The sequence below is a fragment of the Moschus berezovskii genome, chromosome 8 (assembly GCF_049115385.1).
Source record: "Moschus berezovskii isolate FMDL1 chromosome 8, NW_MosBer_1.0, whole genome shotgun sequence".
Taxonomy (NCBI): domain Eukaryota; kingdom Metazoa; phylum Chordata; class Mammalia; order Artiodactyla; family Moschidae; genus Moschus; species Moschus berezovskii.
In genome coordinates, this window is record NC_142467.1 from 46,614,374 (window position 1) to 46,631,307 (window position 16,934).

At 45.5% G+C, this 16,934-nt stretch overlaps 1 protein-coding gene across 2 annotated transcripts in view; it reads right to left on the minus strand.

Annotated features, from left to right (window-relative positions):
* Window positions 1-10,416, minus strand: part of GRIA1 (glutamate ionotropic receptor AMPA type subunit 1) — a 354,780-nt gene extending 344,364 nt beyond the window's left edge. For both annotated transcript variants that reach the window (XM_088838546.1, XM_055430430.2), the window contains exons 1-2: window positions 10,100-10,416; window positions 6,699-6,836 (exon numbers count right to left, since the gene is read on the minus strand). In XM_088838546.1, coding sequence (XP_088694672.1) covers window positions 6,699-6,836; window positions 10,100-10,181 — 220 coding nt within the window. In that variant the 5' untranslated portion in view covers window positions 10,182-10,416. The remainder of the gene's footprint in view (window positions 1-6,698; window positions 6,837-10,099) is intronic.
* Window positions 10,417-16,934: the final 6,518 nt, after the last annotated feature.

Sequence of the window (16,934 nt, forward strand, 5' to 3'; positions counted from 1 at the left end):
ACTGTTAGTTTGCGGCTCTGAAAATGACGGCGGATGCTTCGGCAAGAACTAAGAAGGCATGTGTCCACTGCCAGCGCCTAACGTCTTGTTAGAATGTTCTTGGGCTTCCTAAGTAGGTCCACATCAGAGCGAGATTCCCTGCAAATAGGCACACTGACCTCAACCTGATTGTCATGTAGTCTTCCAGCATCTATGCTGTGTGATTCTTTGATTCTTGGAAACATTTGTTCATTTGTGTTCGTCCTGTGCCAGGTGTTCTCAGCCACACCAAACACTATCTACACATGGTCTTTCTGAATAGCAGTTCGTATTCTGGTGGTAGAGTTGACCTATAAACACACTACATAGGCAACACTGCGGGACAAATCAACTGGGACTTAAAAACTCAATGCTTCCAGGAGCCAAGCAGGTGAGAACGAGGAGAGTAGTAGGCTGTTTAAGAAAGAAGTCATCCAGGTGGATACTCCCATCCTAGTCAAGTGGGGCTACATAGAACCAGGTCCAGTGTGGCCAAATGGTTTAGAATTTCAAAGAGAGCTAAGATGCCCACTTTTCAATGTGCAATTCCATGCTTCTTGAACACTTCGCTGACCGTGGTTTATGGATGGCCATTGGATGACCCCTTCTGCAGAGTTTGATAACTGACCAATGAGAGGCCAGCATGGAGTACCACCGGAGGTCAGAGCAGGTGAAGAACTAGGTCAAGAGTTCTCTTTGGCATATGCTGTTTCTCCTGCCCGAGATACACTTGTCTTACCTCTTTCTGCTCCCCGTGCTTGACCTCCTGGAGTCTTTCTGCTTATCATTGAAACTCAGATGAACCACCAGCCTCTGAGAGGCTAACTCCACTTCTCAAAGCATCTCCTGATCCTCCATGCAAATGGATGCTATAATATTTGAGTGAGTGAGTGAGTGAAAGTTGCTCAGTCATGTTTGACTCTTTGTGACCCTATGGACTATACAGTCCATGGAATTCTCTAGGCCAGAATACTTGAGTGGTTAGCCTTTCCCTTCTCCAGGGGTTCTTCCCAACCCAGGGATCAAACCCAGGTCTCCTGCATTGCAGGCGGATTCTTTACCAGCTGAGCCACAATGAAGCCCATGAATACTGGAGTGGGTAGCCTATTCCTTCTCCAGGGGGTCTTCCTGACCCAGGAATCAAACCGGTGTCTCCTGCATTGCAGGTGGATTTCTACCACCTGAGCTATAACATTTACATTACATTTTAATTTTCTCTTTACAGGACAGTTGGTTTCACTGGGAATAAAGTCCTGCCAGGCAAGGAACATGTCTTAATTTTGTCTGCATTTCTAGTACTTAACACCATGCCTGGGCTTGGTTAAGGGCTCAAAAAAACGTTTGCTAATGGAATGCAAGACTTTTAAAAGAATTTCTCCAAGTGTGATTGCCATACTGACTGCTACCATATCTCCCCAGGGCTATCTCTTGAATATTCTGATTCAGGAAGTCTAGAGTCTGCCCCTGAGTCTTGCTTTAAACAAGCTCCCTGGGTGAATTTTTTGTGCACAGGATCTCTCAGCTAATCTGTAACTGCCTACCCCCACAGGGAAAGAGACTTCGTCTTCTTCGTTGGTCATGGTGTTTCTAGCACCTGACACAGAGCTGAGCATACAGTGGACATTCAGTGTGTTTGCTGAACAAATAAATGGATGGATAAATGAAAAGTAAGAATTAAGTTGCAGCAGTGTTCAGAACTTCCTTGGTGGTCCAGTGGCTAAGATTCTGTGCTCCCAATGCAGGAAGCCTAGGTTGGATCCCTGGTCAGAGAACTGGACCCCACATTCAGCAATGAAGAGTTTGACTGCAACTAAAGATCCAGCATGCTGCAACCAAGACCACATAAATAAATATTTAAAAAACATTGCAACAGTGCTCCTCAGAAATCTAATGGAAACCCCAATTAGTATTTCATTTGTCCCTTTATTTATAGTTATAAAGACACCAATATAGGCTGAATAGCTGGTCCGTAAATACCATCTCTATGGACAGACTCCTCAATTCCTGCCCTTGTGAGACTGGAAGAGTACTCAGTGTGTGCGTGCATGGTAAGCTGCTTCAGTTGTGTTCAACTCTTTGTGACCCTGTGGATTGTAGCCCACCAGGTGCCACCTGGGAGGCCCAACAGAGTACTCAGGGGAGATCCTAAAGCATTTGGGTTGCCGATTCAGTGACTTTAGCCCTTAACGATGGCAGAAAAGGAGAGCAGGAAAGATGGGATGCAAAGAAGATGCAGAACTCTCTTCGTGGCTGGAGGTATTAGCAATAGTTTCTCCTGCATCCCCTACTCTAAGCACCATTCTGCCTTTTTAAGCAGTCTTCTGTTGCTAATACATCTAGCAGGACTAGTTCCTGTCACACTTCCTCTCCTTTCCCTTCTCCACCCTCTGGTGGAGGGATCATGAATAGCAAAATGTATAGGAAAACAAATGACTGGAAAAATGGTGAAGAAATAAAGATTTGGTTATTTTCTGGAGGTAAGACTGGGATAGTTAATTTAAGGTTAACTACTAGTCCAAATATCAAAAAGCACATGAAATTAAATCCAAATATCATGGTTTTTTTTCTGTTTTCAATAAATTATTAGGATGTGAGAGTTGGACTGTGAAGAAAGCTGATCGCCGAAGAATTGATGCTTTTGAACTGTGGTGCTGGAGAAGACCCTTGAGAGTCCCTTGGACTACAAGGAGATCCAACCAGTCCATTCTAAAGGAGATCAATCCTGGATGTTCATTGGAAGGACTGATGCTAAAGCTGAAACTCCAATACCTTGGCCACCTCATGCGACAAGTTGACTCACTGGAAAAGAGTCTGATGCTGGGAGGGATTGGGGGTGGGAGGAAACGGGGACGACAGAGAATGAGATGACTGGATGGCACCACTGACTCGATGGACATGAGTTTGAGTGAACTCCGGGAGTTGGTGATGGACAGGGAGGCCTGGCGTGCTGTGATTCATGGGGTCGCAAAGAGTCAGACACGACTGAGCAACTGAACTGAACTGAACTGAAGGCATTGTCCCTAAAACCTCTCTGCTCCCGTCAATATTTTTCACTCAATCCAAATTGGGACAGAAGTCAGTTTTCCCAGACTAGTGAATCACAGTGAGCACAGCCCCAGAGGGTTTCCTAATCTCATATGATAATTAACAGAGAATCATCCAGGCAGGCTGGGAATTACAATGTCACCATGACCACCCCAGTTGCCCAGTACCCTCTCAGTTCCCAGAACTAAAGAGAAGAAACTAAAGGTCTAAGAACAAAATTAGCATTACTGTTTCTCAGGCAATCCCCTGAGCAGTGTCCCCACTGAACTGCAAACCACTGAGAACAAAAATCTTTTATTGTCTCTGTTTTTCCAATTACCGTATCAGTTCATAACATTTAAAGAATGACCAAATTCATAGAAACCTATGCTCTGGTATATGGCAGGAATCAAGCTGAAGAACCCAGATCTGCTTGATTCAGGTTCACTAACCACAGTGGATAACACCCTGATCACATTTCAATCCTCCCGGTAAATGGACAGCAACCCTATTAGAGATCAAGTCTTAGGTAGTTAAGATAACAGTACAGAAGCACCACCTTCTGCCTTAGAACATTCCTCCAATTTTTATCTTGTATTATCTTGTCCTGTCGGTCAACATCTTGACACTAGAATAACAGTTAACATCTCTTTCCACCAAGCTCTGCTGGAGACAGTTCTCAGCAGTGTGAGTGAAGGCTATATGCCAGCCGTTGATTCTCTCAAATTCCCTAAGCTTATAGTCCTTCTAGAGTAATGGACCTCTTTGAGAGAATGACAAAACCTATGGAGCCTCTATCCAGGGAATAAATAAGCATAGGCACATACATGCAAAAGGTTATGCATAATCTCTGGTGGTTCTTAGATACATTGATGACCACACCTAAATCTTCTCCTTAAAAATTCTCCTTTAATCCATATTGAAAGAAATGGGAGGTTGTCTAATAACCAAATACCTACTCAATATTATTTTAGTTTTTGAAGGAGATGGTTTCACAGAACTATAATTCACCAATTAAACTTCAGCTCTTTTTCAAGTATAATGAGTAACACAGTTGACAAGATTTTCAACCTCAACATTACCAAAATGTAGAATTGCTGTTTTATTTGTTCAGCAAGTCACTCCTATGCAAAACCGTAGCTACAATCTGAAGCTTTTCAAAGTTTCCTCCTTAGATACTTTATCAGGTCACTGCTTGTAAAGACTCGGAATGCTCCCTTTTGTTTCTTGGATAATCTCCATAAAATTGATCTAGTTACTATGGGATCTGTGTATCTATCACAGTGCCCAGGAACAAGGACCTTGGGCTCACAAGACCACCATTTACTTTTTAGGTGACCCTGAGCAAGTTGTATAACCTGTTGCAGGCTTAGTTTCAGCTCCTCTAAAAGGAAGATATTAATATAGAGCACTGTAGGGATCCTGTGAGGATTAAATAAAATAAATAAACCAATACATGAAAAGTGATTAGCGGATTACTGGGCCATAGTAGATGCTCAATAAATGTAAAGAATGTTATTATAATTGTCCATAAAATAGTTGTTGGCACACAGTAAGTCCTCAGTAAATGGAATCTGAAATAATGATAATTAAAAATGATTGAAGTATTGTTGCTTTACAATGTTTCAGGTGTACAGCAAAGTGATTCATGTATGTGTGTGTGTGTGTTTGTATATATATATATATATAGATACTATATACTTCATGTATATGTGTGATCAGTCACTTAGGTCCGAATCTTTACGACCTCATGGACTCTAGCCCACCAAGCTCCTCTGTCCACGGGATTTTCCCAGCAAGAATACTGGAGCAGGTTGCCATGCCCTCCTCCAGGGGATCTTTCCAACTAAGGGATTGAACATGCATCTCCTGTGTCTCCTGCATTAGCAGGCAGCTTCTTTACCACTGAGCCAGCAGGGAAGCTGCATATATATATATACATATACATATACATATACATATATATATATATACTTTTCCGAATTCTTTCCCATTATAGGTTAATACAAGATATTGAATATAGTTCCCTGGGCTCTACAGTAGATCCTGGTTGCTTATCCATTTTATATATGGTCGTGTGTATCTGTTAATCCCAAACTCCTAATTTATCACCCTCCCCCCACTTTCCCCTTACCATAAGTTTGTTTTCTATATGTGTAGGTCTATTTGTTTTCTAAATAAGTTCATTTATATAATTTATTTAGATTCCACATATAGGTGTATATATGATTGTCTTTCTCTGACTTCACTTAATATGATAATCTCTAGGTCCTTCCATACTGCTGCAAATGGTTCTTTCATTCTTCTTTATGGCTTGGTAATTAGAGTAATTATAATAATAATTCCAGTTGTTGGATTAATAATTAGAACTCTTGGAATCTGCATACACATTATCTTTTGAGTGTTCTTAGGAATAGGGAGAATGCTGAATTCTCAGTTTGAGCCTTCAAGGCATGTTCAGTTCAAATCACTGAGAGCTTGTCAAGAGGGGAACCTTGGCAAAGAGACGGAGGGAATATGGTACATGCCTTCTGCCGTCAACAGCTCAGCACAAGCTACCGAGGCCGCAGTGGCACCCAGAGCCTACAGTGCCAATTTAGTCCAGTTTCAGGTTGTTCTTGCCCATTCAGTTTGTACTTCTATGCCATCAGTTCCCACGTGAGCTGAATCCCTGGAGGGCAAATGTCGCTACTGATTAAATTTTATGCTTTCACCTTTCTTAAAATGGCAGTCATGCCACCTTACAGGTTTCCTTTTCACCCGATAGTCAAGAAAAACTCAGAATGGTGTTTGTTGCCCGCATTTTATAATGCATTCAGTTCAGATGGCTGAAATTCGTCTCTCCTTTTTCCTTCTTGGGCTTCCCTGGTGGCTCAGAGGGTAATGCATCTGACTGCAACGCAGACCTGGGTTCGATGCCAGGGTGGGGAAGATCCCCTGGAGAAGGAAATGGCAGCCCACTCCAGTATTCTTGCCTGGAGAATCCCATGGACGGAGGAGCCTGGTAGGCTACAGTCCACGGGGTCGCCAAGAGTCAGACAGGACTGAACGACTTCACTTTCACTTTCTCCTTCTTGAGGTCACCTCTGTTCTTTTTTGTGCTCAAATGCCATCCCAAACTATGTAAGCCATCAGTCACTTCAAAACACTTTGGAAATAATGTACGCTTCAGATTTTTAAATAATTATTGGTCCTTTCTAAAAATGGGAAACTAAATAGACACCTCAGGTATCCTATCTTACCTAGTGGCATTTTCTTTAACTGTGCACAGGAAGGACATAAGTATCATAAACCACATTCTCCAAGTCAGAACTTTTCATTCTGTGCCTCTCAGAAGTTTCCTATGCATGAAACTCTCAAGTGAACCAGAAAACCTCTGCGAGTTTAGGGGAGATGCAGTCAACCCCAGTACCCATCAGGCTGGCATCCAAAGTTAGCTGACAGCGAGAATGCAAACCATTCCATGAAGCACTGCAGGATCTCAAACATCAATGAACAGAATCACTCAAAAGGCCCTGGACAGTTTTCTTGGAGTGCTTTCTCTTAAGACAAGGGATGACAACTCAACGTTTTCTCGACACCACCTGCTCTGTACAGGCCCTCCTTTTAATGGTCGATCGCAGAAAGAATTCTCAGAAATAGAAGCATTTACTTACATCTGTAGGTCATCTCAAAGCTGTCGCTGATGTTCACAATATCAATCTGGGGGAGCAACTTTGGGGGCTCTGTGAGTTGTGACAAAGCAAATCTAAAAGCGGCATGTTCCTGTGACTGCTGGTTTGGAAATAATCCCCCTGCAAAGAAAGAAAATGCAACATGGTATCTGGGCTAGAGAGAAGTTTGATTCCTCAACAGCCCACCCCAGATGGGGCCATTTATTCCCCCCAGGTCAGAGTCACTAGTTGTTGCCTAATTCTGGGGATCAGAATTCACATGGACTCAACTGGACCCTGGGGCTTCAACTTCTACAGGTGAGCTTTTATTGATTAAAGCCTCTAAATATCTGTCATTCTGCCCAAAGATTTGATTGTTCACCCCTCAACTCAGTTCAGGTCAGAGAAAACAGAATTGTGGAGTTCTCTTCTCCCTGTCTCTCAAGCAAACCACTTAGGCAGCCTATGCTCTTGTATGCACGTAAACCCTGCTGCTGCTGCTGCTGCCAAGTCACTTCAGTCGTGTCCGACTCTTTATGACCCCATAGACAGAAGCCCACCAGGCTTCCCCGTCCCTGGGATTCTCCAGGCAAGAACACTGGAGTGGGTTGCCATTTCCTTCTCCAATGTGTGAAAGTGAAAAGTGAAAGTGAAGTCGCTCAGTCATGTCAGACTCGTAGCGACCCCATGGATTGCAGCCTACCAGGCTCCTCCGTCCATGGGATTTTCTAGGCAAGAGTACTGGAGTGGCTTGCCATTGCCTTCTCCGAGCTGTGTCTAATTCTTCCTGTATCAGACCCATTTCTCATTAGAGAGCCACACAGAAATGCGTGTTGCAGAGTGAACTCTAGCCCTGGGATCCTGTGAGCTTCTCTAGCACTATAACCCTTTCTTTGATTTTGACCCTTGTAGTCTTTGACCTGGCAAGACCTGTCTGCCAGTCCTCTACAGTTTATTCATTTCCTCTGAAAAACTCTTGATTATCTGCACAGAGTGTTCACGGCTTCTTTCATCACTCATGATCCCAGGAGTGACTTGTTACATAAGGGGTTGCCATTGTGTGTATTTGCATGGTAACACCTTGGACTTGGAAGATATGGGAGCTTAGGAATGTCCAGAGGATGCTAGCATTCTGTTCTAGCAAAAAGCAGAACCAGAGGTGCCTGGTGGGGCTCCTGTTCCAAGCAGCATGAGTGCCCATCTTACCTTCATATTTACTGTCGACATGTAAATAAATTAAAATGTGTTTCTATGAATTGAAATCAGCAGTTTCCAGAGACTGAACTGTACTGAGTGTTTACTCAGGAATCCCAATCCCAATATGATGCATATCTAACTTCTTACACAGTAGATGTTTGTTTTTAACAACCAGTAATTAAATTGTAAGGCTTTTGTTAGAGATAGTGCAAGTAGAATGAAGAACTGCCTGGTGACAGTGATATTTTCAGTGTGTGTTCTATAACTTATCATTTCAACCTTTTATGTGAGAATAAAAACAATGGTTCAGTCATTTGAAATCAAATTGGGGCTAAATATGATGAAAAATCTACCGAGATACATAAATAAGCATACCATAGATATGTACACAGAACATCTCGTGCATTTATACATCCATGGCAATATACACAAATGCACTTGGAGAAAGCAAGTCCACATATCTTAAGACAAGTATTTCCAATCAGCAAAGTATGGGTAAGACTTAAGTATCAGCATAAAGAATGCCACTCGTAAGAGCAAATGATTTACCCATGGTCATATGCCTCCATTTTAAAGAGTAAAAACAAAAAACTCCTTCTTGATTCTGATGCTCCACCCTCCCCCCCAAGATGACCACACCCCAAACACTTCCCAGGCTCCCTCCTCCCCTGCAATGAATGAAGGAGAGTGGGTGGGGGTGGGGAGGTAGGTGGCTATAGGCTGGGCTGCAAGAGAAGTGTCTCTGGAGGCAGGAAGTTTTGTTTTGCGTCTAAGGTACTAATACACATACACAGACACACTTCAGGATATAGCTTAACAGGTGTCAGGAAACAAAGCAAGTTGCTCCGCGGCTATTCCAGCTACCCTCAGAGCCAGCCCACTGAAGAGACCAGAAGAGTACAGTAGCACATGTGTGCCCAACAAAAGACCACCTTCAACACATTGACCCACAGACACACATGCTCACAAGGAACACAAACTCCTAGGAATGGGAACTTTCCCTACTGGAGCCCTGCCTCTCTCTGGAGAGAGTAAACAACCCAGACCCAGCAAGATGCCTTCAGGCAAAGCAGTTTGCTGGATTCCGGGAGACAAGCAGCCCTGAGATGCTGGTCATACTGAATTCCCGAGCCTTTGTGGACGCGCGTCATTATTGGTGTTACTGCTCCTGTTTGTTTGGCTTTCACCCGTTATTATTGGGATAAGCAGTATCTATCCGCTGTCCCATAAATTCAGGGAGGGTGGGGGTCCTCTTTGAGAAGCATGACAACCAGGAGAGGGAAACGGGAACAGAAAAAGCATGCAGCATCATGTTGAAACCTGCCTCCAAGTTGCGAGGCTGGAGCTCAGTGATGGGGAGAGCTAAGAGGAGGGGAGAGGGACATGTGGATGTGTGTTTGTGTGTGTGTGTGTGTGTGTGTGTGTGTAAAACGCAGACCGTCTCGTGGACAGAAAATCTAAGAGGAGTGGGCGATTGAAGGAGTAGGGGGAGAAAAACAGGCTAGGAAGTTCCAGAATCAGAGGAGCGGGAACCCCCAGCCCAGCATGGCAGACAGCAGACAGAGGCAGCTAGGAGAGTCCAGAGTGGGAGAGAGAGCCCCCTTCACCTGGGGTGGGGGTGGCTTTTTAGGATTATTTTAGTGGATGCAATGAACCCAGCATCCTTCACTCCTTCTTTTAGAGGGTCTCTTTCCCCTTCCCCAGAGGAGAAATCACTGCCTCTCTCAAATATAAATGTGTGTGTTTAATACATAATCATATACATAAATACACACACCACACATATTTATATAAATAAATGAAATCAGGCACCATCTACCAAGCCGTGGAGTTAACTCTTTGAACACCTACTACCTCTTTCCTTGTTAGAGCCTGATTTTTTTTTTCTCTAAAGCAGTGGCTCCTCCATTTCACATGCTCATGCCTAGAGTGTGAGTGGTGTGTGAGGACCTGTGTGTGTGTGTGTCTGTGTGTGTGAGAGAGACAGAGACAGAGACAGCACACTTTCCTTCTCTGCCCCATATCCCATCCAGAGAAGCCCCCTCCCCACACCATCGCCCAAGCCTTCACATCGCTGCTGGACAGCCTGGGGTAGATGGCCGAGCACAACAGCCCGTAGTGGGGGTGGGGGAGGACACAAACCCCCTCCCCCTCAAAAAACTGGCCAGACCCATGAAGTCCCACCCCAGGCTGCCCCTCTCACTCACCGATCTGGATATTGTTGGGGAAATTGGCACCTACTACCGCGCCTAGGAAACCGGTGCAGAAGAAGGCAAAAATGTGCTGCATATTCCTTTTTGCATTGGCGAAAAAGAAGCCCAGGTCCAATCATAGATTTGGTGTTCCCCCTTCCCTTTATTCCTCTCTCTCTGCCGATTCTTTTCCTCCTGCCGTTCTTTCCTTCCTCGCTTGCTTCCTGCCTGCCTTCTGCGAGGTTTGTCTGTTTCCCTTGGAATCGGAGCGCTTAAACTGCAGCGTTAACACCAACTGACAGCCAGATTAACTGAGCACGGAAACGAGAAGCCTGTCCTCCTGCGAGCTGAGCGCCGCTCCCCCTCCGCTCTGCTCTGCTCTCCTCGCCTCGCCGCCTGCCTCTCGCTCCCTCCCTTGCTCCCGCGCTCTCCCCCTCACTCTCAAGCAGCCAGCTCTATGCTAATACCCACCAGCAAGCCAGCTCCGCGGATCCGCAGCTGACCTCCTCTCCCCGCGGCCCCCTGCCTCCCCATCCTCACCTTAGCCTCCTGGCTGGGTGTGCTGATGGGTGGGTGGGCGCCTGGGGGGGTGTGATACCTGGAGCTTGCTGGCGAAAGGGACAGCCCTGCCAGTCCCGTTCACCCTCCCCCGCCTTCCTCAGCGCTCTCTGTCCCACTCCCCCAGCCCCCCAGCCAGCAAAAGCGACTGGGAATGTGGGTTCAGCTGGAAGTCAGTAGGTGGCAGGGGGTCCCCATAGCAGTCCTGCATCCACCCGCTGCTTGATCTAGGTCACTTTTCTAGGAGTGCGAGAGCTGTGCTGGATATATCTCCTGCACTCCACTGGCCCAATTATTCCTACAACTAATTCCTGAGGGGAAGACCCTAGAAAGCCCTGCTAGGAACTTTAAAGGAAAGAGGCTCTTCCACCCCCACCCCCACCCACGCTGGGAGGAACGCTGGAAAGACAGACATGAGGGTCTGGAATGATTGGCAGGTGTCTTGACTTGGACACTCAGTGGTCCCTGCTGCCCTTTACAAGTGGGATTGGTGGTCTCTTCAGTCCTCTGCATTTTAAATGAGCCCCCTTCCCCCATTCTCTGCATTCCACAGGAGTCTACAGAATCCTAATCTTGTGGGTGTACAATAAAGGCTAAGGATACTTACACAGAGCAATTACATGAGTCATTTTGCAGGGATTCTAGTGGAAGGAGCCAGGCTTCTTTCAGTGATCTCTGGATGTTGGTTGTGTCTAGAGTAAACTGGAACTCCCTAGACCCTGCTGGACAGGGGCTTCTGCTGAAACAGCCCCTAAAGAAGACAGCTGTGTTTAGGGCAGTCCTGTGGGTTGCATAGCAGTCATCTGAGCAGTCACAGAGCACTTTACAGCTTCTGAAGCGACTTCACAGGGTTACCTCGCTCTCTCCTTACACCAGCCCTGGGAAGCGTCCATGAAAAAAAAAGAAAAACAAGGCTCCAGGGACTAAATCATAAAGACATAGATTTGTTAAGATGGAATCTGGACCTTCAGCACCAGCATACACTTAGACCTATGAACTTGAATTTTCTGCGCAGTTTGCCCACTGTCCTGGTCAGAACTCCCACCCAACAGTTGAAAATCCAAGAAAAGGAAGCCACATTTTTTCCTCGGTTAAAACAGGAGAGAATAGTAGACTTTGAACCTGATTTTGCTTTGCCACTTGACTAGGCCATTTTATCAAAAAACTCCTCTCTTCCCTCACCAAGATTACATAATCACATCCACACACAGGACAGCTACAAGGGCTGGAATTTGCAAGAAATATCTGACTGTTCCATGGAGCCCCTAAACTAGGAACAACTTAGAGGTTGGATGCTTCATGATTTCCTCTGCTCTTTCACATATATTAATTAGCTCAAGTGATTTTATAGCTAATGTTTATTCTTTCCCATGGGCCAGGTACCATACTGGGCTTCCCCAGTGGCTCAGTGGCATGCAGGAGCCATAAGAGATGTGGGTTTGATCCCTGAGTCAGGAAGATCCCCCAGTGGAGGACACACGGTAACCCTCTCCAGTATTCTTGCCTGGAGAATCCCATGGACAGAGGAGCCCGGAATGCTATAGTCTGTGGTGTCACAAAAGAGTCAGACACAACTTAACAACTAAAGAACAGCAAGGCACCCTACTAAGCAGTATGACATGCATCATTTGCTTGTGCAGTAATGCCTGTGGCAGGTAATCAAACCCCCTTTTTAAAGGTAAAGAAACTGAGGCCTAATCACTTACCCCTGTTTCACTGTTAACAGGGAAAAGATTGGGATTTGAACCCAAGAAACACTACCATTAGGCCCAAGCTGTTAACCCTCAGACTCCAAAAGCAGGAAGAACTGGGCAGAGCCATAGAAGTAGTGTCATTATCAGCTTGGGAAGGTGTGAGAACAGATCAGGAACCCTCTAAGGTTTCTGACAACAGGAAAAGTCTGTGATGTGAGGATTCCATCTTAAAATTTCTCCAATTGCATTTTTTTGGCTCTTACTATTTTGAATGGTATCTGGGGATCTTTTAAGTTTTTCTGAGCTTTGTGCCTGGTAATAATAATAATTAGGCTGTCACCGAAAGCTTCACACTTCTGTCACCTTTAGAGCAAGATCTCAAAGCCCTTTGCAGGGTTTAATTAGCAAAACCTCAACACCTACTGGTAATGGGTAAGACTTGTTTTGCTTACTTTGGGGCAGAGGGACTTAAAGGAGTCAAAATGATGCATTTTCGATGACCATTATAAATCATATAGTCAAATGGATTTTCCTAAAATATAGCTCTAACTGTGTCATGGCCCTACTCAAATATGGTCAAGCAGTTCTCCTTGGCCTATTAAATACGTAATTATTTAGTCATCAAATAAACCTGGAGCTTACGTATCTCAAGCTTGGGCATCTAGGTCAAATTACATTTAGGGTCAACTCTTTATCCTATTTCTAACTCAAACATTGATGGAGAACTTTCTCTGTGTCCAACAGGTAATCAGGTGAAGGGGTTATGGAAAGGAATCAGACACAGTCTCTGCCTCAAGGCAGGTGAATGTGGTGGAAGAGGAATACAGAGGAACCCAGCCAACTGTCATCCAAGGCAGCCATGAACATGCTCTAATAGAGATGTAAACTCCACACTGGGGAGCAAGGGAGGAAGTGACCAATATGTCTGTCTGCGGGGAGCCGGCGGGGCTTCAGAAATGCTGAGCTGGTAAGAAAGCATTAAGTGAGGGCTGAGGGAAGACCTCAAACCAAGGAAAAAGCACCTGCAGGGGCAGAAGGCAGGTGAGGATGCCATATGCTCTATGAGCCTGAAGCCAGTGGTACAGACTCGAAAGACAGGGTGGGGAAATGTGAGACTTCAGAGAGGGCAGGGTCAGAATCTGGAAGCCGCTGAATTTCTGGCAGCCGTGGAGAACCGTGGGATGTTTTTTACTAGTATGGTAGTTATATGACCAGGAATGAATGTGAGGAAGAAGAGACTGACTGCTGGTGGGAGGTGCTTTTCTTATATCTCAGCTTCAGAGGTTAGGACTACATATTATACATCCCTGAGCGGCATGTTCTGATGTTATCCTTCATTAGTTGTTTTATACTCTTCTTCTGTAGCTCCCAATCCTGTTTGCCATCCCCGATATCAGTCTGGAAGACTTGACTGTTCATAATCTGTCATGATTGATGGCAACCTAACCCTACAGATACATGATAAACTGTGATTGACACAACATTTGTATATCCTTCATCTCACTTCGTCCTCCCAACAACACCACAAGGACAGGAATTAGAACCTATTTTATAGATTAAGTCAGGCTCAGGGTGGCTAGATGGTTAGCTTAAGACAATAGCCATCAGTGGACAGTGATTTCACATTCCCCGCCCCCCCCCCCAGCCTCCCCCTGCCCCCTCCCCGGGAATGTTTGGCAATGTCTGGAGATGTTTTTGGTTCTCACAACTGGGGAGGTGTGACTGCCATCTGGTGTGTAGAGGCCAAGGATGCTGCTGATCATGCTATGATACACAGGACAGCCCCCACTACAAAGAATTACCTGGTCCAAAGCGTCGGTAGTGCTGAGATTGAAACACCTTTCTTAAGGGCACATACCAACTAGCACACCAGCGCTCCATTCTAGTCTCCCTCTCTGTTGTATTACATCGAAGAAAAGCTACATTCATCTTCTTTCGAGGCTTTTCACATTTTAAAATGGGATCCCTGAAGGTGGGTGTCCCGAAAATTCCAAATGGACAAGTGTCTCATGGAGGGGGTCCAGCTGAGAGACCCGTGGAAAAGCTCTCCTAATGCTCAAATGGTGCCCCAGAGACAGTACGGCCACCACCCCCAAGTCCGTTCTGACCTCTCCTGGTTCATTTCTTTGGCATACTGTAAGTTCCACTACCATGTGCCCAAAATAGCCTCAGATATATTTATTTGGCTTTGGCCTTATACCACAAACCAAAGAGAATCAAGTTGGGCAGGGTTTTCACATTCAAATGCCTCTTTGGGCCAAGCAGGGAGATGAATGAAGTGAGCCTCCAAGTTGGGGAGAAGGCAGTGAGAGCAGAGAGAACAGGGCCTAGGCTGTGTCCAAAGGTGGTCGCAGGGCTTGAAGGCAGCTGACGGTTGCCATAAGGAAGTGTATGCCCAGTGTGGACAGATCTGATTTTCATTTTTAAGAGAGAACAGAAATATGAATTGTGTGGGGATTATTCTTTGTTGTTGTTGTTTTTTTTCATTTTTTTATTAGGTTTTGTTGATAATGCTTTTTTTCCCCCAAACTTTAAACTTTTTCTTCCATATTGGAATATAACTGATTAACAGTGTTGTGGTAGTTTCAGGTGAAAAGAGAAGGACTCAGACATACATATACATGGATTCATCTCCCCCAAACCCCGCTACCATCCAGGCTGGCATATAACATTGAGTAGAGTTCCATGTGCTATACAGTAGGTCCTGTTGGTTATTTATTTTGAATATAGCAGTGTGTACATGACCTTCCCAAATTCCCTAATTATCCCTTCCCCCGGCAATCCTAAATTTGCTTTTTTGTTTTTGTTTGCTTTTTAACAGTATTAAGTATAACTTAATTGCTTTGGGCGGGAAAATCAAAGACTAGAGGGAAGTGTCTCTGGGCTTGATCTGGCCCACAGGCTACCAAGTGCCAGTTCTAGTTCAGTGGAAGGCAGCCACCAGCCCCAGTGTCAACTTGGGGAACAAGTTCATCTCCCCTCTGGGCCTCTGTTTGCTCATCTGTAAAATGGCAAGAGTCGCTCAAGTGATGGCTGCCTATTGTTTTGGCTTTGACATACTGCATTTGATGCATTTGACAGCAGAGACTCAGGGAGGAAGAAAAAGATGAGGGAGGAGGCCTGGGGAGACCCATGCTCTCTGTCTCCTGTTTCCTGGGGTAGCATCAGCCTGGCCCTTCCCCTCCCTGGGCTCACATCTCCATCTGTAAAACTTGGTGGCAGGGGGGGTGTGGCGCATGTGCTAAGGTCTCTTCTGGCTTGAATGTTTTGGGCTTCTAGTGTAAAACAGTTCAAGGGTGGGAGAAGCCATCAAATTTATGATCTGAGAACAGATCGCTGACAGCTAACAAATTGGGAAAAATGCAGTCAGAAAGAGGGTGCCTCTGTGGCTTTCGAAAGGCCCCATTTTTAAAAGACATAGAAAAAAACGAATAATGATAATATTTTCCATGTTATTAGCACTCCTGCAGAAGGCTCCCAAAATACTCCGCAGGCTGTGTGTGGCAGGAGTACCACCCCGAAGAATGTAATTACCCACCCTGGAGCTCTGCCAGGTTTAACAGCACTTTCTGTCTTTTTCACCCTCTCTTCTTTCATTCTTCCCTCCCCTTCTCCCACAAATGACAGCGCTTTCATAAGCCCTCAGCATTACTAGGTAATTAGGGAGCAGTGCAAGTTCTGGAAAACACCCCGGGGCAGGATCAATGCCTTAAAAACAAGAAAGGTCTGTTCCAGGGGGAAGCTCCTACACAGAGCCATCGTTACTGTGGAGATTGGAGGCACTAGTTACTCCTCCAAACCAGTCTTAGTTCCAGAAAGGCCGCCTGGGTGCTGCTCACAGGGGCAGGTGTCCAGAGCACAGAGCTTTCCATGGCCCTTCTGAGGGGCTCTGTCCACAGGCCAGAGAGCCACGCCCTCCGAGCATCCTCATCGGATGCATGAGTTTGGATGAGCCATTTCAACTTTTTCTCTCAGCATCTTGTCTGTGAAATGGGGACAGTAAGAGGAGCTGTTCCATGGAGCTGGCGTGAGGATTAATGAATTACTGCCATGATTGTAGGGACGGGTAAAATGTTATTCCTGGAGGTTGGAGTCCAGATTCCTCCTGGCTCTGGGGCCTTCCACGTGGTTCCAGTCTACTTCTGGAATCTTCTCTTGTAGTTCGATTTGCCAATCTCTTCTTAAAGGCTGTGTCACTTCCCCACATTCTCAAAACATTTGTCCATCAGGAACATACACACTTCTGATTTGAACTACCCCCACCTCCAGCCCAGCCTGCTGCTCCTCTCGTTCCTCTCAGCTCCCTCAGTGATCCCTTCATTTATCTGGTCAGCTGAGCACTGCATAGCCGACCCATTACTGGGTTCTGTGAGCTTTACTTTTAAAATACAGCCAGAACCCAACCACTTTCAACCACCTTTCCACCCCAGATCATTCATCCCCTCTCACCTCTCGTCTGACCCATGGTAATCTTCACCAACTTTTGTTTTCCCTCTTTCTTTACTTCTCCCATCCCCTGCCTCAACCATGGCATCATAATCAGTTCTTTGTATAACAGCCCAAATGAAACTTTTAGTGGTCTCTAGACGGTGGAGCCT